The 21529-nt window shown below is 40.9% G+C and overlaps 1 protein-coding gene across 4 annotated transcripts in view; it reads right to left on the bottom strand.

The window, feature by feature from the left end:
* Positions 1-1181: 1181 nt before the first annotated feature.
* erf (Ets2 repressor factor) overlaps positions 1182-21529 on the bottom strand; it is a 59259-nt gene continuing 38911 nt past the window's right edge. For 3 of the 4 annotated variants that reach the window (XM_066673720.1, XM_066673721.1, XM_066673722.1), the window contains 4 exons: positions 14669-14903; positions 6022-6137; positions 4999-5921; positions 1182-4900 (listed from right to left, as the gene is read on the bottom strand). In XM_066673720.1, coding sequence (XP_066529817.1) covers positions 4334-4900; positions 4999-5921; positions 6022-6137; positions 14669-14903 — 1841 coding nt within the window. In that variant the 3' untranslated portion in view covers positions 1182-4333. The remainder of the gene's footprint in view (positions 4901-4998; positions 5922-6021; positions 6138-14668; positions 14904-21529) is intronic. The other variant, XM_066673723.1, reaches the window with a different exon arrangement.

Below are 21529 nucleotides of genomic sequence, written 5' to 3'. Positions count from 1 at the left end.
CTCACCTTCAGAGGTCTTCACCTGTGCAGTGTCCTTCTGGTTTTGTGAATTGTAACTAGTTTCTGTATTAACGAAGATAAACTGTTCGTTACACACACACACAACGCTACATTCAGTGGGGACATACTGCTCACGAATTATAAAACTGAAAACAAAGCCACAAAGCAGTCTCTGCTGCCTCATAAGCCTTTTCTGGTCGATCTGAAATCACTGGTCAGAGTCCTGCACCTAGAAGAAGTCCCTGAGGCTGTCCACACTCCCAAAACCTGAGGTAAGGAACCGGCGATGATTCTTGAAAAGAACCGTTTTATTTCATGTTTAAAATAAGGCATTGTGAGCTTAGCTGAACCTAAGTGTGCTTTTAGGTCCTTTACACATTTATTCACTACACAAAACATGGGAATTTCTTTTTTAATTCATCCGAGAACTTATATTTACGTTTCGGCATAACTGCTCGAGATGAGGGTGGGTACATGAGCTTTGCCTGAGGTAAACAAGGACTACTGACGTGCAGACTGACCAATTAAATGTTTACAGAGAAGGTTATCGACCAATAACGGTAGCTCTACAGTCAGACCGTCCAATCAGGAGATTTTAGGCTACTTCACCACGCCCCCTTCTCACTCAAGCGAACCAATCGGAGTAAGGGAGGGCGGGACTAGTTTGTGAACGAAACTTCTCGAAGTTCTATGTAAGCTCTAGAAAAACAAAATGCCGGACATTTTTAAAATCTGAAATGGCGGATATGTCCGGGTAAAAGAGGACGTCGGGTCACCCTAAGTTACCAATGTTGTAGTGTAGATGGCCTTGCGCGGTTGTTAGGAAGCTAGTTTCTCCTTATCGAGAAAAATATCTAAATTTTTGTCGATTTTTAGTTTAAAAAAATAATAATTTAAACAAAAGAGTGGTCCTTCATGTGTGGAAAAAAAAACAAAAAAAAAACAGACTAATAAAAACGCTCCAAAATGAATTGAAATAAAATATTTTACATCGACTCTCACTCTAAATTACACCCCCTTCTGACAAACTACATATTATTCTTTGGACTGTGAAGATGTGTGGACAAACACAACGCACCGAAGCATCTAAAGCTTCCAATTTTAAAACGTGATAATCTCATAGGTATCAAACCCATTCAGACAAATGCAAGAGAAAGACAACGGAGACAATTTGATCCACGTTTACCAGTTTTTAATGAACCCTGATTACAGTTTTAATTACAAGAGGAAAAAAAGAAAACTAAAGTATTACACGTTTCCTCATGATGTCAAGTCTCATCTCCTCTTTAGAGTGTTACATAACCGCTGAGAGAAAAGGTGAGAGAGAATGAGATGGATAAATGGATAGAAAAAAAGGAGAGACCTTATACACAAAGAATAACAATGCCTTTTTCTTACATAGTCCCCCAAAATGGAAAAAAAAATATATATATACACAAAAAGAAAAGAACATATTAAAGATACCATGATAACATGTTACCCCTCCCCCTTTGTTTTTTTTTTTTTGTTTTTTTTTTATAATTACAAACAAAAATCAGCATAGATACAAAGCCAGAGAACTGCATTTGCCATTATGTAGTTTTAAAGGAACACAAGATTGTGGAATATGTCGTTAACGTTTTCCTCTTATGAAGCTAATGTTCAGGAAAGGGGTACACCAAAAAAAAATAAAAAATAAAAATAAAATAAAAAAGTATATCACTTAAAAATAAATGGTAATATTAACAAGAACAATAAGCATAATAAAACAGCAATGTTTATACTGAAGAGAGAGAGAAAATGATGTATTGTTTACAAGTACGAGTGAGCAAGGCAGTTTGCCAGGTTGAGTGCAGACTGAAGACCAGAATCCATTTGGGAAAAGATTTTTAAAAAATCTAAAGGTAAGAAAAAAAAATAATAACAACAACAAACTGGGGGTGAGACTAAGGCTGTGGGCAAAAGCTTGTACTGCTGCCTGCTGATTACTCACAGTATGTACTCAGCATAATGAACACTTTTTGGTGTGGACTGTTGAGTGCGAGATATGGAAGGCCGGCGGGAACAAAAATAAGACTCGACTCAAATTGTACTGTGGAAAATGTCTCAACTTGCCTCACAGTAACTACAGATATTTTAATTATTCAATCGATGGTGTCAGTGGGGCATCATACAACGCCTTGTTAGATCAATTTCCCAGTAACATCACGAAAAGTATTATTTACACCAGGCCCATGAATGAAATGCCATTATGTTTTTCACCCCTGATCTAAACAGAAGATTACGATTGGGCAAGTCCAGTGTTAATCCCTTTGGTGACGAGTAACCGCATGTTCTCCTTTCAACGAATGGCCCATGAGCAAGTTTTGTTGCAACAACACTAACCTGACTGAAGCAATGACTTAGAGTCCGTTATGATTATCCTCCCCCACCCCTAATATTTCCCAGGGATAAAACGAGTAGTCAACCTGAAAAACATCAGTATAGGCTTTTTTCTTATTTATTGTGTGTGTGTGTGTGTGTATAGAGGGCACACGAGGCCATAAAATGCAAGCTTAAGTTCTGAAAAATTGATCCATTTACAGTCATTTTGCCTTTTCTCCAATAACACTTCATCCATTCATTCTAAATAAAGCACTATAGGATCCCTGTAACTCTTTTGAGGTCACCTTATGTATATTCTCCATATATTCTTATTTTTCTTAAAAATATAGATTTTTATCAAATCCAGAGTTTTGAATATAGATCATCTGTATCAAATATATATAACTAACGTTTAAAATACATAGAGAACATATGGGCTTTATTTTTGATCTGATTTAGGATATTTTCTTCTAGGCTAAAAAAATATAAAACAAAGGCATAATAGCAGTGTTTGAGGTCAAGTTTCTAAGGCTTCTGTGGGTGTGTGTTACTATGGGAGAGTACTCAAAACATAAGGTAGTAAGTCTCCTATATTGTGTACAAAAAGGCACAATTTCACTTTTTGTTCTTTAGAAGGCGTTTTGGAATTTACAGAGACTGTCTTCAATGTGACTCTATAGAGTATGAGGTTAGGTCTTAGTGAAGTATGCCTGAGATATTTTTTTGCTCTCAAACCCTCCATGTTTTTTTTTTCCTTTTTTCTAGTGGGTTTCCAAGAGCTTCAAAAGCATATGCTAAAACCTTCCATTCATCACATGATCATCCTCAGCTTCAAGAGCAAACCCTTTCATGGTGCACTAATGTTCCTTTCAGCATTAAAATTGCTCACAAACACAAGAGACGTTAGGAAAAGCAGTCTTCGTATATAATCCACGGTTTGTTGCAGCCAGGGCTTGATTACAATCTTCGACAAAGCAAGAAAAGACAGACCACACCTCATGAATCAGGGATGTATATACACGTGTGAGTAAGGTCAACTGGTCCCTTTAACAGAGGCTGATTTGACCAGACAGGATTGGGACCCCTTGTTGGACCCCAAGGGCATTAAAAGGCAGTGCTTAGCGGTTAGCATGTTAGCATTGACAGGTCTGAAGGCAGTGACTGTATGAAGAGGTCCTGATTTGGGAGCAAAGGCAAGCTTGTTCAACAAAAGTCGAGGTTGTTCGGCAGAGGTCTCCGTGACATCCGTGAGTCTCGGTTAGGAACTGCATGCTGACTGGAGAGGACCGTTTCGTTGACATCTGCGAAAGTGGGCCATCATCTTGAGTGTGTGACTCGATCCAAAAGTGTCTAACTCCTAATGAAGTCATGGCCACTACGGCCCCAGACTCCGCGTACAAAGAAGAGAAGGCCGATTGGATCTGTTAGGAGAGTGCCCACCCCCCTACAATCATTGCACTCAATATTGTAAACGAGTGCAATGACCAGTAGTTCAGGCACTTCAGTTATCTCTATTTTTTTTGTTTTTTGAAAGACAATTTGGGTGCCACCCACATCCCAAACGGTAGGGTTTTCCGGGGGTCAGCTGGGGGCAAAAAAAAAACAAAAAAAACAAATCCATTGTGTGTGAATATGGTTGACACTGGGATGCTGCAGTCAAATGGCAAAGGAAAGTTTGGAGAAATATTGGAAAAGGCTGATGGTTTAGGGGTGGCGATTATCAATTTGTAACGATGAGAAGAGGGGTCATTATTAGCCATTCTTAGTGTCTCAGCACCTGAAAGTGAAAGAAGTGTGTTTGTGTGAATAAGCCTGACTCTGCACATGTTAATTCAGATATTTATAAAACGAAACCTGTTGTAAGTGACAATGTAGATCTGTTATATTTTCACACAACGCTTCTGAACGCACTTCTTTATCTAAGTCACAAATAACTAAGCACAGGCCTGTGTGAGTCTTTCCATCTCTGAGTGTGTGCATTTTATATCTCCTCAGCAGCCATTATTCTCTAAAGACAGCTGTGCTGTTGCTCTCTGCAGCTCAGAACTCACTCTCCTCTGGCCTGTCCCCAGGGGAGCAGCCAAACTTACAGGGCTCTTCACTTCTCCATTCTCCTCCTGCCTCTTAGACTCCACCTCTTGGAGAGGCTCAACTCTTTCAGCTCGGCTCTTCTTGTCCTCCGCCTCCTCTGCTTCAGCTTCCATGCGTTGGTCCTCACTCCAGCGTCGCTTGAAGCGAAGCTTAAGGGGGATGCAGCGGGTACCACCGGGACTGCTGGGAGGACCTTGGCCCAGGCTAAGCTCTCTGGGCTCAGCTTTGAGGCCCAGCAAAGCCAGTCCAATGCCAGCACTAGAAGTGGGGGCAGCAGGGGTCTTGAAAACATCTTCCTCGAGATTCTCATCATCATCGGCATCATCCACCATGCCGTCATGGCAGGATGACGGTTGAGCGGTTCCGCTGGAGTTAGGCGAGGCGAAAACGTCACAGTTATCATCTTCCTCACTAATATCTGTGACTTCCACCTCTTCCTCTGACTCTATGTCTGAGATGGGTTCAACCTGTAGAAGAGTGGGCAAAAAAAAAAAGAATATTAAGTTACCTTTTACCTTTACACTTGTGTTTTAAATGTACTCAGAAAAAGACAGAAAATACAGACCTTGATCTTTGGTGGCACTCCTGAGCTGCTGTTCACCAAGCTAGACAAAACAGGGTTAGAACCCTGACTGGAGGAGGACCCATGCCCTGAGGTGGTGACTGAAGGGGTGTGTCCTGCCCCAGAGGCTGGAGGGCCCTCTCTCTGCTTACGACCGAGTGGCGGAGGCTGCAGCTTGAACTTGAAGGGTGAGAGGTGAGGCTCCTCAGTCTGATGATGGTGTAGGGGATGTGTGGGGAGGTGTGGACCTGCTGTTGCTGAACCTCCAAGAGCCTTATCCAGGCGCTGGGGCTGTGGGATGATAATGTTGGGGTAGTGCAGAAAAGCACGGGGGCTCAGGTGATAGTTGTAGACGCTCTGGGTGTGAGCCTGCAAGTAGCGCTTCATGTCCTCTGGATTGAAAGAGAAGTGTGAGCCCAGCATGGGAGAAAGGGACGGGGATGGGGTGTAGGGTAGGTGTGAGGTAGGGGTCATGGAGAGGGCTGGGGAGAGAGGTGGGGCCAGAAGACCACCCGGACCTGGGAGAGGAGACACTGGGAAAGGAGAGAGGGGCTCAGGGTGTACTCTGTGGGGGGGTGCATGAGGACCTCCACGTGACAGCCCTGGTGGGTTGGGAGGGGCGCCATAGACACGAAAGAGGGAATCGTGGGATAGTCGAGGGTGCAGGAGATTCCTAAAGGCACGATCAGACTGGCGATCATCACCTGCAGCTACATTAGCTTCCTCCAACTCAGAGTTGGTGGAGGTGCCATCACTGCAATCTGAGACAGAGCCACGAGCCATTCGACGAGCCACAGCACTAAAGACTCCTGGACTTCGCAAGTCCTCGCTTGGGGAGAGCACATCTGATGGCGTGGATGGAGGAAAACGGAAATGGGTGCCCACTCCAGAAGGAACAGGGGGAGCACTTTGGGGAACTCCTGAGCCTAACAAAGAAGGGAAGGAACAAAGGAAAATTAGCATTACAAATGCATATATAAAGTGAGAGTAGGGGGTTGGAGAGAGAAACAGAGAAATCAAACATACCGGCAGATCCCATGTCTATGAATGGATAGTTGACCAGCACCAGCTTGTTGAAGTTGAACTTGTAGGTGAATCTCTTCCCTTTGGTCTTGTGCAGGATCCTTTTGTTGTAGTAATATCTGGGGGGATGAACGTTGGCATGGTTACTTATCTGTGAACGATATCTCAGTTCAAGATATCTGAGCTTCCACTCTTATGGCTGTGTATTCTTTTTCCTAACCCTTACTTACAGAACAAACACCTAGACAATAGTGATGCTTTTGTTAATGGGTTGACAGTGCAATAGCAGCCAGAAAAGTTAAACTCATCGGCAACAGACCTCCGTGAACACAAATATATACACACAGACTATTCCTATTACAAGCAGGATCCTGTTTCACCTTGACGTTCCTAGGGCTGCAACAAGTAACTGACAAAACCAATAAATATTACATTATTGATTCATTGGTCCATTGTTTATCCTGTAGTAACACATAAATACGCAGTCCATTAGCCACTCCAGGCCTGCACCCACCGCTGTAGTGACACCGTACTCCAAACATGGGAGTTTATGGCTAGTACAAATGTGGGCAATTTTCAACATTTTGAGGATGGGGGATGGGCACACCACTCCAAATATTTTTACTAACTTTATATAAGGAGCTATTATATTTATACATGCAATGAAGGCGCCAATTCATTATTTTAGCAATGCTAATTCAGTAAAACTACGGATATACTGCACTATGCCGAGTGTCTGTGGTTGCACTGGTTACAAATTTGAGTGTAGACAGTCACCAATCTGTCCACACTCATCTGTGAACCCGGTGAAACCACAGACCCTCTGCAGAGAGAAGTTCTACATTCATAATTTGTCTAATGTGTGTATACAAGACATCTAAATGTTCAAACAATACGAACAATGTGTTGGCTAATACAGAACAGTTTTGTTTATTTATTTATGTATTTTTAAAAAATTCATTATTTAAATCTTTGTGTGTTTATATCAGAAAACGTGTCATTTTGCATAAATTAATTGTGCTTGAGCTTCAGAACCAACTGATGTGCAGCATTTACTGGTTGAGAGAAAAAGTAATGGCTGTGAATATGAGCCTTGAAACAGGAAAGCATCCCACATCATCAGACTACCACTGCTCTGTTTGAAAGTTTCATCGAAATGTCCACGTGCACAGTAAAATTCTGTAGTAGCCAGCTGTAACCAGCCTTCAGAAAAATTCCACTTTTTGTCAGCAGTAATTCTCCCCTGGTCTCTTTCTAAACAGTGGAATAACAAATGCTTATCTGAGTTTAACAAAAGCCTGCAGTTTCTCAAATATTTATCTAGTTTCTTGTATGATTTCCTTGACTTGTTGCTGCCGTACTCTTATTTGAATATATATACACATAGGTTAGCAATTTGTGAGAAGATTCAACACCTATTCCAGTTTTGTCAATAATTAATTAATTAAAATAAAAACAAGCCCAACCCCCTGCTGCGGTTGTAGACAGAGCCTCAGCCTAAAAATGCCTGAGGCTAGATTGGCTAGGCTGGGTTTGGACAAGTCTCTGCAGCAAACGGTGGCAAAAGCTGTAGTCTGTACCCTTGTGACACTGTACTGAAGACCCAGTCCTGTACTACACTGGTCATTATTCCGAACGCTGGGCAGATCGAAACGGAACAAAACTTTTGGTGGGATTATGAGGGCACAGCTTGTTGAATTACAGGGGCATTTTTTGTTCCACTCCTCCATAAGAAGGAGCAGTTAGTTTGGGATAATTATTCTCCTAAAAATAGGGACATGTTTAAAATAAAATAAAATTCAAATAAATTAAAATGAACGAATTAAATAAATAAAGAAAATCTGCATTTTCACATGAACTTGGGGCTCTGGAGTGCCCACCAATCCAGACTGTGGAATAAGACACATTCTGTTTTTTGTGGGGTGCACAAGTCAGAAAACATGGGAGCCATTCAGATTTTTCCCCCTATGTAATAAGAGGAAATCACTGTCAACCTACTCATCAGAGTCTGTCTAATCATGGTGTTGGGCCTTGTCGTGTATACACACACACACACCACAGACTGGAATAATAAAAAGACTGTATTTTGTTAAGGTAGTTTGCACAGCACTCAAAAAACCAAGAGACCGTTCTGCATCACCTCTCTGAACTGAAGGTAAAATATATACTGCTGTTTTGCAACAAGAATGTGTGTTCAGCTTCTCAACAATCCTTGGTCACCACTGTTAATCCTTCTGTTTGTGATGAGCTACAGGAAACAGATCTGAACTGCAGGCAGGCCTGTCAATCACAAATTTGTATCACATGCAGAATGAGTCAAGGTAATGCCTTGCTGAAATAACCATGGACTTCCCAGAAAAATGTCACCTTGTTGGCAGCATTTGTGTCTTTCAAATCCCAATGTAGTCCTCTACATCAAGGACACTTTCACATATATGCACGTTATTCCTGCTGTAGGGACGGATGCACCCCATTCCATGACAGATTCTGGCCTTCACCACCTCCTCAGATCAAAGCCTAGGTGGCCTCTTTTGCCTTTCCCCAAAACATTGATTCATCGGACCACAAGACACGTATCCACAGCCTTTCAAACCATCTGAGATGTGCATGGAGGGAGCTAAGCAGTGTCTCTGCACAGAATTGATGTATTACTTTCTTTTCACAACCGTTTCAGATTGAATTTCTTACAGCAGGGGCAAACAGTGCTGTGACAATAGTCTTATGTGGCTATATTTATTATATTAGTATGACGCAACGGTAGTTTCTCACTCAACGGAAGGTCAGGCAGTTGTTGTCAAAGACTGAGATTGCATTGGATTTGCTGAAACTTTTCTCAACATTATGAAAAGTTTGATGGTCAAATCACTATAAATTCTTTGCAGAAACAAACGTTATACTTAAAGCAGGTGCGTATAAAATGTTTCAAAAACTCTTAATTTGAACATCCCGTAAATATTTCTCTCTTTCTTAGATGCTAGGTACCATCTTTTATTGTGTGGGTTATTGTGACAAGCAAAATGCATTTTTTAAGCAAATTTAGAATTAATCACTAAAAACACTGGGTATATTTCTACATATTTGTACTTTTTTCATTAAATAAAAGGTTAAATTCAATGCCTAAATCCTTGTTCTTATTGCATTTGCAACCCATGGAAACAGGGTTTATATAGTTATGCATGTTGATAGATCATAATGTGGCAGAAATGTGTAGTAAAACCCTGCTACACGTCTGATGAAAGTGCTCAGACTTAGCACAAGGAAGTATTTATTAATCTTTAGCTGTTGCTGGATGCATTCTCATATTCCTAGTTGAAGGGGAGGTTCTCAACAAACATATACTACAAAGGGCACATATGCACAGTCAAATATGCTGAGGCACACAGAAACACTCTTTGAAGTGTATTTGAACTCACTTCAAAAAAAGGACACAGCGCTCAAGCATGTCTCTGTTCGCATGTGTGTTACTGCACAGCACTGGCTTCCAAAACGTACATGGTGCACATGCAGTCTGAGTAAAAACATAAATTCCATCCTCTTTCTTTGATTAACTAAGTATTTCATGGAAAAACGTTACCATGGTTAACTTTTCAAAGACAGAACACTCTTTCATACAGCTGAGGCCAAAAGTTTACATTCACTGAAGATAAAACCGTTCAAGCTCATTTCATGTCACACCATGTGTTAGTTCAGTTAGGGTTTGTACTTCCCACAAGATTGAAGTTTAAAGGTAACAGCTAAAAGAGTTATTTCAGGTTTATTTACTATAATGTAAATAAAAATGCACATTATAATCATCAGTCTGTTTTTTCCATATTTATTTATTTACTTTAATGCCAGTCTTGGCACAGGGGCTTCTTTTTTGCATGGCTTTAATGCTATGGCACTCCCTTGATAAAGACAATTTGGCACCTGATTCCTCCAGCCCTTTTGTTGTAGTCTTTGGTTTCAACTAAACCTTGTTCCACACGTTTAAATGAGTTTATTAGTTCAGCTTCTGTGTATTTGTAAAACACGCTCAACTTGGAATATGTAAAGAAGTTTTGATACAGTAGGGCTACACGATATATCATATTTGCATTGTCATTGCGATGTGCGCATGCGCAGTAGTCACGATATTTTTTTGTCTTACTGAGAAATGGAAAAGACGACGACTTACAGACAGCAGCCAAGGGGAAGAGGGAAGGGACAGTGGGGGAAACGCAGAGCCAAGAGAAAGGCAAATGTGTTTAACTGTAAACACATGGTTCTGAAGCCAAGACCACACTTGCTTTTTAATTAAATAGTGCACTGAATTTAATTTACAACTTTTCTGCTGCTGGTGACTTTTTCCTGAAGCTCCTGTATCCCTTATAGACCCCACCTTCATAATTCACAGGTGAGCCCCTTATTTAGGCTACAGACATGCATTATTAATAACCTGATACATTCCATTGACTTCTGCAGAAAATCCTTGCCCTTTTTAAAATTGCTAGAAAAACTAAATATTGCAATAGAATATTTTTCCATCATCTTGAAGCCTCTAATCAATCAATAACCTCTGATAAAATACATGCTCTGATTGATGGTGTGGAGTTTTGAAAAGTCTTTAGGTAAATGTTAATCTTTGATCTCATCTGCATTTATTAAGAGATAAAGAATCTTCTGTGTAGAAAATGATAGACCAACAGAATAATTCAAAATAGACTGTGAAACAATTTAACATTAAATATTTAACATAAAAAATTCCGTTTGCTGACAGATGATCATTTGGTGGTTGATGGTGTTAATATATTGGTTAACTTTATAGTTTTATAATTACACCCTGTAGCAAATCTGTTGCTCTTAATACACTCATCTTCTCAAAAGCCCCTGGGAACCCATTTTGAATTTGATTTTTCTGTATAATTCTGAAGCTGGGTGTTATGTGAAAAGTTCAGCAAAGTTTAAATAAAAAGCACAAAACCTAAATATGATAAATCTCTCCTCAAAAGTAATCAGAACTGCTCTCCTCTCGATGTAGAATGGGCAGACCTAAATGTGGGTAATGCTTATGTCACTATTACCCTGACCAATCACAAGGCTATCATAGCCATGTCTCCTCCTCTGAGTCGAAGAGAATGTTGAGCTAAAGCTTATGAGCCATTAGTAAACGAGTTAGCTATCCAGCTTTTCACCAATTTTGGGGAGGAAGTGAAAGACACCTGGTTGGCGTGTTTAACGGTGTTTCTGCGGAGATAGCAGCCGCACTTGGCCAGTGTGCAGAGCAGAGTAGCAGCGGGGAAGGCAGACCCACTCTGTCGGCAGTACAGCGGAGATAGTGGCCACACTGGGCCGGCATGGACAGCACAGTAGCAGCGGGGATAAAAGCCTATGCTGTGAAACTGGTAGACTGAGAATAGTCCACCAACCAAACACATACAGCTACAAGAAACCAGTGAATACATTTGAAGGACTAGAGGATGACTAACACAAACTGTGCAGCAACAGATACGGTGGCCAGTGATGGAGCCAATAAGCATGCAAGTCAGCAGAGGCATTTCAGTCTAATTGCAGAGCTATAAATGTGCACATATATGGTAAGTGGGTCTCATAAAATGGACAAAAAAAAATGCAATGAGAGTTAATAAGGTCATTTTAATGTTATGCTGATCGCCTATAAATTCCACTGTTTTCTGATGATCTCCTTACTCAGCTAAAACTGCGCAAATATATTCATGTAAATATTCATTCATACCCTTTGGCTCCTTTCACATGGAGCGCACGTGTGCTTATTTGTTTATATAATTACATACTTTATTACTCACCCTAATTTCTTTGTAAGTTTAGTGTTATTTAGTTGATATCTTACTTCCTGTATTACAGTAATTAGTCTGTTCATATCTTTCATATTCAGCATGTTACATGTCATACGTGTGTACACTCACCAAGATGTGTAACATTCAGCGAAATAAACTGATTTTGAAAAGCTAAATCATTTTTGCTGCTTGGCCTTGTTCAAGGGTGTGTAGAATTCATCCAGCATCTTTTACAGAATTAAACATTTCAAATGCTACATCACACTGCATATTGATCAGGTCCATCTACAGCTGCCATTCTGGAACAGCAGCTTTCCCCTGCTATATTTTTTGTCAAACTCAATCAAGTAAGCTAGCTATATCTATCCATCATCCATCCATCCACACACTCTAGGATCCTGGAGCTGTCTGACAGAGACACTACTTGTTGCACCACCGCACCGTCTATTCACATCCAAAATCCATCCATTAATGTATCCACATGTATCCATCCACTCTTATGCTTATGATACGCAGCTGTACTCATCACACGAACCAAACTACAAACTTAGATCATCGTTGGATTATAGTAACGTGTTCCAGCATAAAACCCAAGTAAATTTAAAAAAAAACATAGTTTAGTGTAGTTTTTAGTAATTAACATTTCCCCTTAGATAAAGGTTGTAGACCCAGGGGTTCATTGACATGGGGAACTGTGGTAAACTCAGACAACAGCACCAGCAATCACTCACGGCACTTTTCCACCAACGTGGAACGGGCTCGGTTCTGGTTTGTGAACCTAATATTGAACTGCGTATTTCAACTCACAAAAATAGGTTCTGGAACCTGAAAAGTTTGTTCGCAGTGGGACTCAGAGTACAGTAGTTTTTTCAGCACTAACCCTGACGACATCTGTGGGTGTGTCTAGTTGTCCTGGAGCAAGGAGCAATGGAGACACCCATGAAGAGCGTGTGTAGTATTCTAATCATGAAATGTTGGAGAAAAACTCGTCTGTAACAACAGCACAAATGCCTACAGGTAGTCTATACGTTCTGCCTTCTTCCAACTTCTGTTTACTGCAGCTGTTCTGCTGTTTACTCAGTCTGTTGATGACGTATTCTGTGATGCATATTGTTTGCGGAATACAGCAGAGTTCTTATAAGCCCGAACGGAAACAGTTCAAGAACCAGAGTTCTTTTGAGAAAAGGTTTTGTTGACGGTGAAGCGGGGGATACCGGTGTTTCAGGGTGTCCTCGGGTTCTGTGTCCTGCTGGTCCTCGTCTTTTAATTTGTTTATTGTAGTTAACATCTGCCGGAGTTGTTCACAACACTGATAAATTTCATATTCTCTATAATCCATAAATACAAAGACAGAACTAATGCCACCCCTCTACTCCCTTCACAGTAATTACTACCCTCCTGTCCAGGTGACACTAATGGAAGACTGGTTGCTGGAGATTCCCGCTAGCCTGACTTGAGTCTTATGTGCCCTACATCTGCAGCACCTTCACAACACACCTGTGACTCCAAAGCTGCTTCCACCTGTAATTTTATATTAAAACTGCATGATTTGTTTGACCAGAGGAGGATGGGTCTCCCTTGTGAGTCTTGATTCCTTCCTCCAGCTTCGAGGGTGGTTTTCCCTGCCACTGTTGCCTTTGGCTCGCTCACCTGGGGTCATATATTTCATTTTAATTCTAAAATCTGTAAAGTTACATTGTGACACCATCAGGTTGTAAATGGTGTTACAATTGTATTCATTTATTTTGGACCTGTGTAGGTGCCATATAAAGACGTTCTGCTCATTTGTAGTAACTTGTATTAAATCATTGAAACCATTAGTGATCTGGTCAACACCGAGTATGTTATTATGTGCACGTGTTTGCTCTGGTTTTAAAATTCACTTTGAAACCTCATGCTGTGAAGACTGTGCTTGTGCATGAGAGACTAAATGCGGGGATGTATTTAGGGTTTTGGAAGCATTAGACAATTCATAATCAATGACCAGGCCTGCTGACACTATCCGTTTTAAACAAAGTACAAAGAGCAAGAGCGAGTTATTTAAAGATATCAAACTCTGTAATTGTACTTCTTACAATATGCATTAAAAAGGTTAGTGTACGCATTATGTAAGAATCACATAACATGTGTATGGGTGTGTTTACAAAAGACCTCAAAGTATGAAACCTGATTTCCACCCAACTCCCCCCCCACACACACTCATACACACACCCACAACAAGGTCTTTCCATTCTTCAGTCCTCTGCAAAACTTCACGAGCTTCAATGCTAGATAAAGCAACTAGTTCTAGATCTTAACTACACTCTCCGTGATTGACTGGGTTCCTCTCTCTCCTGCCTCTTTGGAGAACACTATTCTTCTCAGAAGCTGCGGAAGTGTGCTCATCCCGTTAGAGAAGGCTGATGTGATTTTGATTATTATGGGATGGCGAGGACAGGTTCAGTGAGTTTAAGTGGGCATTTGGCGTTGCCGTGGAGACTAGTGCGAAGACCTAAATAACATGTAGACAGAAAAAAGGACTGTGGAATAGAGGAAAAAACAGCAAATGTGGACAGGCAAAAAAAAATGTGAAAGAGTGGTGAGGAAAATATTGTTTTTTATATTTATATATATATTTATTTATATATGTACAAGGAGGAGTCTTGAGCTCAAGCAAACTAAAAAACCATAAGTTATGTTTATTTGACACATAAATGTTTGACCATCTCTAAGTGAAAGAAGCTCTTTGACCTTGCCCTAAACCATTGGTTCTCACTAGGACTCTAGTAATAATAAAAGTGCAGTTCAACCAAAAATTAACAGCCTACTCAGAAATACGCTTGTGACACAACCAAACACAGTCATGAGAAGATGAAACATATTTGATCCGTCCCTACCTGAGCGCTCGGCTAAGCTTGTCATAGTTCATCTGTGGTTTGCACTTGCGGGCACCCCATAGTCGTGCCACCTCGTCTGGGTCCTTGATGACAAACTCGCCGTAGTCCCCCTGCCAAGCAATGACATCGTGGTACTCCTCTTTCCTCAACAGCTCCAGAATAAAGTGCCAGAGCTGTATTTGTCTGGAGCCTGGACTTGACTCTGGCTTGTAGGCCCATTCTGGGAAGGCAAACCCTTAAGAAAAAGGGAGAGCGAGAGAGAAAGAAAGGAAGAATGTAAGTAAATGTACTAATTAAACAAACTCACCAAATTACAACATACATCAAGTTCAAAACAGTGGAAGCAACCCCCTCAGAATGGTATTTTATTCTACCCAGGACATTAATTCATTCATGTTCAAGATAACATTCTGAGGGTGGAAAAATAAATAAACAACACGAGCTAAGGTCTGTCTCAGAATGAGTAAATATGAGGACATACATTCATTTAAAATAATATATATATCAAAGTTATTTAATGTGAATTTTATAGTCAGCTTTAATCAACAACTGAAATTAACAGCATTCTTCTGAATACCTTTAGGTAGGTTTTAGAAAATAAGCATAATAATCTGCATTTTATCCATTTATGTAGTCTTGAACTCAGAATCCTTGAGGCAGCAGTCAAAACAATGCTCAAACCTACACCCACACAGAGGTAGTCGAACAGAAGGGTGCCTGCGTGTGCATGTGTTCTAAATTTCTAATAGACTCAATACTTGGGAGTAGAAGGTCACACCTAGCTTGGAGTACTTCTGCATTTTCAGCACTGACATTCTAGGTGCTGATAAGAAAATAACTCAACTTTTGTCTCTCTCATAAACACAGCTTACCAACTGAAAAATATGAATTCAACGACAGGACATTGATCGACCGTAACATTGGGAGTATTTAAGAGTCACTACAATTACAGATGAAACATCTGTTGCTCTCCATACTTTGTTTGCCCATTATCATGCAGTTCTTCAATGATAAGGACCCCGTAAAGCCACCACAGAGCTGGTACGATACGGGTGATGGATAATTCTCAGCGCTGCGATGACACTGACGTGGTGGGAGAGGGTCAGTGTGTGTTGCACTGGTACGAGCGGACCAGACACAGCAGTGCTGCTGGAGATTTTCAACATTGTTTCTACTCTGTTAGACACACTACCTCGCTGGACCAACTTGTAGATGTAATGTCAGAGACAGTAGCTCATCTGTTAGACTCTTTGTTTTGCAGTGCGGTTAATAATATGCACCCACCTAGGGCTATTCTTCTATCAACTTTAGTCTCAAATAAATCAGTCCGAGTGCAGTCAAAAAGCACGAGCAAAAGCATTCATATCACACTCAAGGCTGCAACAAAGTGACTGGAAATGTCTGGCACTGGACTTGAGCGACTGCAGGCATGCGTAAATCTCCAATGATTATATTAATCCACTAATCAGGAGCTGTGACTCATAAAAGTTAATTTGTAATTTGTTTTGGCTCTGCACATCCGGTCTATGTAATGACTTGGGTTATTTTTCCCCAAAGGCCCGCACAGCAAATCTTGCTTTCTGAATGAGGCTCAGGAGCTAGAGATGATGTCCTTGTGATGCAAGTGAATGCTGTAATAAACTCCCATCTGATACAAGGAATTTATAGACAATGGCTCAAATTCTTGGCATTGGTCAAGGCTTGTCTATTAGAGGTGTCTTGATTCAGAGCTTTAAACATTTGCGCATCAAACAAACCACAAAATATTCGTTGGCACTGTGACATACAAAAGAATAAGGAATAATTCTGCACTTGAATTTAGTAAAAGTGCTAGTTCTAGATGGAATATAAGAGTTGTTAAACCATTTCCTTATGTGATGAAACATGTTAGTCTAGATATTTTTATATTGTTTTCATATAAAGACATTTAAAGACTAGGGAACCACTTAAACACTAGGGGGAAAAAACCTTACAACGAAGAACAATGACCGGGTCTCAAACTAAGATACTATCACTTACCTCACAGTGCGGCTAGTGGTCTGAAAATAAACGAAATTCCCACACTTACAGCAAAGAAACAAAAAGTCCTGGCACACAATGTGTTTTGCTGACTGGGATGCCGAGTGTTGCAGGGTTTTGGAGCCTGACTGCTATAAAGCCCATCGCAGTGTTAGCTAGATAATGCAGAACAGCTCGGCATTACCATCAGTGCTAACACACTGCCAACCCCACACATGTGCTGTGGGAACACACACTGAGAAGGGGGCAGCAGGCTGACTGAGGTTCCATGAGCTATTTCTCAACATCCAGGAAAACTGTTCTACAACCAGTGATGTTGATTGGCTGACACATGCTCATTTCATAGTGCTTACACAACAGATCTTAACCTTTAAAAAGGAAAAGGAGGGGGAAAACAAGGCATAAGCGGGAGAGACTTCAGGAGAGGAAGAATTCTGCATTCAGTATTTCTATACAATTTGATATAGGCCTTCAAACTAATAGTTTCTGGGTTGCCTATGAAGATTTGCTGTACCTAAATGCACCTACAGTGAATTGGGACAGGCACACTTCAGCATAGTTTAAAAGCGAGTTTTGAATTACTGTTAAAAAGCATACAAGGTTCACGCTCCAGACTGCATGCGCTTCACATAAAATTATTTATTTTCTGTAACAGCATTGTCCTGTTTCCATGTCGCAGTGGGTTACTGGGAAATCACTGGGCGCAAAACAGGAACCCACACTGGACCGGGCACCAGTCCATCGCCAAGCATCACACTTAATTATGGACATATTTGAAAATCCACCACCCAACATGGAGCACCAGGAAGAAAACTCATGAAAAACAGGAGGGGGGGGGACACTTCAAATTCTTTTACAGACAGTGCCCGGAGGCCAGGTTTGAACCCACAAACCCTGAAGCTGTGTGACAGCGACACCGCCATTGTTAGGGCTGCTCTTCCTTTGTCACGTTTTACCATTCTGTTGTGGGGGTGTAGACAACAGCAAACTGACCGACAGCGACTGCTTTAAACAAAACTGCCCAGCTCATACATGAGGTGCAGATTCTCTGTGTTATGAGTTTTAATGTTAGCGGGCTCCTATGTTTCATCCACACCGTTGACTGCATACAGCGTGAAATTCAATGGTGTCATCACCTCTTAATCTAATAAAACCTTAGTTTCTCAGGCTGCATACCAAATCTCATACAACATGCGCCTTAAAATATAGGGTTCCCGCACCCTGAAAATTTACAATACGTTTTAACAAAGAGACATTGGAGAATCAGTTGTGTGTACACAACACCACACTGAAAATACAACGTTGTATTTTGTATGCACTTCAGAGACTGTTTAAGTACGGACACAAAAAGCCCTGTTAATGCAACAAATGCGCTCTCAGTAAGTTTCAACGTTTCTCAGTCATGTTCCAACAAGAGGCAGCAATTCCCAGGTTGAATTTATGAGCTATACGCAGTAAAAGGTGTAAGTTGACAAAATACGAGAGAACTGTAAACAGGACCAGTGACTGGTTCAGAAACCATTTTTTTCTTCAAACAAACACCTAAAAGGAAGCAGCAATTTAAAGAAGAACTCTGGTGAAGGCCAGTGCTGAATTCCCCTCTTACAATGCAAGGGATATGCGACAGAAAGCGAAAGGATTGTATAATATTTATCCCTGAACATTTGAGATAAAAGGTTGGTGTAGACATCACAAATATCTGATCTTTAGGTTTGGATATGACATACTTAAAGACTATTTACAGCACCCTTGAGGACCACTTCAGGTTTTTAAGTGACCAAACAATGAACTGCCCTACAGCAGACTGCCGTGTTACCACTCTGTAATTTACAACTCCCTCCTGAAGTTCAGAGCTCTTTTTTTTACATTCGATGCCAAGCTCTGCGGAGGGGAACATCAAAACGGTGCCAAAGATGTAGTTAAAAACTGGTTTCACACCTACAGCACATTTCATTTGCTTGCTGCAAATGAGAGACAAGTCACAACACAGATTGGGCTCATACATGACTTCATGACTGTGTGTGGGACAAGACCTCGAACATGTGAGTGGGCACGCAAACACACATTGCATCCCACTGTGCGTGTGCGTCAGTGCTGACTCATGGCGTATGTGCGAGTGTTTGTCATTCAGCTTTCACAAGAAGTGCACCTTTCCCTCTGCTCTCATCCTTTTCTCTCTCTCTCTCTTGCTCCCTTGCTCCCACACCATCTCCTAGCAACAAGACACTTCAGCTCTATAAATACACATGTAGCTGAAAAAAAGGCAAAACAAAATTCAATTAATAAAGAAAAAAAAAGACGCATGAACTGGAAACACAGGCAAAACATTCACAATTTTTGAAGACCAATGTTTGGATGCTGCCTGAGATGGAGCACCTAAATTTGCCCAGATAGTTTGCCATTAAGACCTTTTTTTTGTAACTGTATGCCACCTTCAATCTAATCTTTGAGTTCTGAACAGACACAAAAAAACAAGTTCAAATAAAACAGAAAAGCTTTGTAATTCTGCATTTGAGAAGGAGAAATACATGCAGTCTTAGTGACATGCTCTGGGGCTGTTTAAAGATGTCAAGAGGGAGAAGGAGCAAAAGAAAAAACAAAAATAAGTGGGTAGTTATTAATGACAATTATTGAAAAGAAAAGTATATAAAAATCACACAAGTCAGAGCACAATCTCATGGAGATGGTCTCTTGGGAGAGCTGAGGAATAGCGACCGCACACGGTTTAAAGGCCATGAGGCAAAGGACAGTGCACACAAACACATTTAAAGTACAATAACAGCTATAACAGCTATGTCCCTTGATGTCGGCTCTGTGGGGAGGGCTGTTTCTCAGATGGTTACTGTCACCACCGGGTATACAGGGTTGAGAGACCACCTGACAAACACATACATACACATACACCCACACGCTCGCACCTCACCTGGTAAACATATGCGCAAACATCCTGACACAATTCTTACATGATACAAGCAGAACGAGCCTCACTCACTGAGCTTATCATCCACGTACCTGAGACACATGATTTACAGAATTAACAGATGTCATTAAACAGTGAAGGTTCTCCAACATTGCTGGATGAGGCAAACACTTTGTTTTGATTCTCTCTCTCTCTCTAAACAGTAGGCTGATTTTTCTGGTCTGCACAGCTTGCCTGTCTGTCCAATTAACACACCAAGCAGGAGAATTCCTATTAGTAAACCTGGGCTGTTTGTAATAAACGCTTCTGACCAAATATGAACGAAAAATTTAAAACGGGAATCACAAAAAGATGATGTATTGCTGACAAATTATTTAATTATGAGAGACACACAGTTACGGGTTTCCCAGTAAACTAAGAAGTTTTATCTTGCTCGTGAGCACACTGTAGTGATTCCGAAACACGTATTTTGTGGTGGTGGCACGCCGCTGCTTAATTACTGCCACCACTCCATCAGAATTTAAATAATTACATGAAACCTCAATTACAAAAGCAGAGGAATAGAGGAAGCAAGGATTACAAATTATACCAACCATGCTGCTTCTATCTCCACACACACACATACACAGAGAGAGAGAGAGAGAGAGAGAGAGAGAGAGAGAGAAAGACAGAGAAAGACAGAAACAGAAAGAGAGACACACATGTTAAGTTAGAAAGGTTTTACAGTTTAAAACATTTAGAATGTTACTTTCGGTCGGTTTGGCGAATACAGCCTGATGAACGGACCCTGCTTGGATTCTACATATAAGCTTTAAAAGAGCACTGTCAAGGCTAAATGTTCATTTTTAACATGGATTAATCATAGGACCAAGTTTGACCTCAACATTCCGGGTTTCACGCAGTGCTTTACAGTGAGGGTGGCTGCCCTTCGTTGTCGATTGCCCCTTGACAGCGTCATTCACCTCACTCCTGCCACAATTCATTTTGTGCACTTCATTCAGTTTCTTATCAAGGCGTCCGATGTGTTTGCGCGTGGCTTTCTGCTGTGTCCAATGATCCGTGACTAATCAATCCACTGTAGAAAACACTCAATAATGAGAGATACTAAGAGATACCAAAATACGTTCTGTGACTCGTTTAATGCGTTATTCCTCAGTTTTCAGTCATAAACACACGTTCTGAAGTATAATCCAGTGTTTAAGGCGAGCTGTGTGTTGTCTCTGAGTTTCCCCGTGGCTGTGTGTACAGGAGGTCAGAGCATGTGCAGCCCATGCTTGTAAACAATGTTTTGCATCATTGATTTGTATTTGCACTCGATTCGTGAACCGATTCATTCAATGAGTCGACTCTACACTCAACCCATCGTGTAAGTTCCTCAAAGCGTCCAAACACTACACAGAGCACATAATTCACGAAATATCAGTGGATTTTTATAACAATGCACGATGACGCGGTTGGTTTCTTGAGCTTTGATTCCCAACGTGAGCGCGTGTGGGGGCGGTTACAAGGTCACTGCCCTGCTGTCCACCACCAAACAAGAACCAGTGAATCATATATCCCCATCATATATGATTGGATGTAAATCCTTGTTAATCACCAACATTTAGATTTTAGTTTAACACTACAATTACATTTATTTTATGTTTACTAAATCACAACTGTAAAATGTATTGTGTATTGTATTCTTCTTTGCTTTGTAATTAATTTTGCTCTGCACTGGTTGGGGACTGGGGGTGTGTGTGTTGGGGCGGGGGGGTGCCTGCGACCACTGCTAAAAAAAATAAAAAAGAATTCTAGCGTAAACACTGCCATATATTTACTAATATATCCTGGAAGAAAAAATGATTTCAGCATAATTATGTTGATATAAATCGGCACTGTAATCCTTATGTTCACTTCACCCACACTAACCACGAGGGCTG

The sequence above is a fragment of the Hoplias malabaricus genome, chromosome 6 (genome assembly GCF_029633855.1).
Source record: "Hoplias malabaricus isolate fHopMal1 chromosome 6, fHopMal1.hap1, whole genome shotgun sequence".
NCBI classification, from domain to species: Eukaryota; Metazoa; Chordata; class Actinopteri; order Characiformes; family Erythrinidae; genus Hoplias; species Hoplias malabaricus.
The sequence above is the reverse complement of the archived record's forward strand: the minus strand, read 5'-3'. Positions and strand labels throughout refer to the sequence as shown.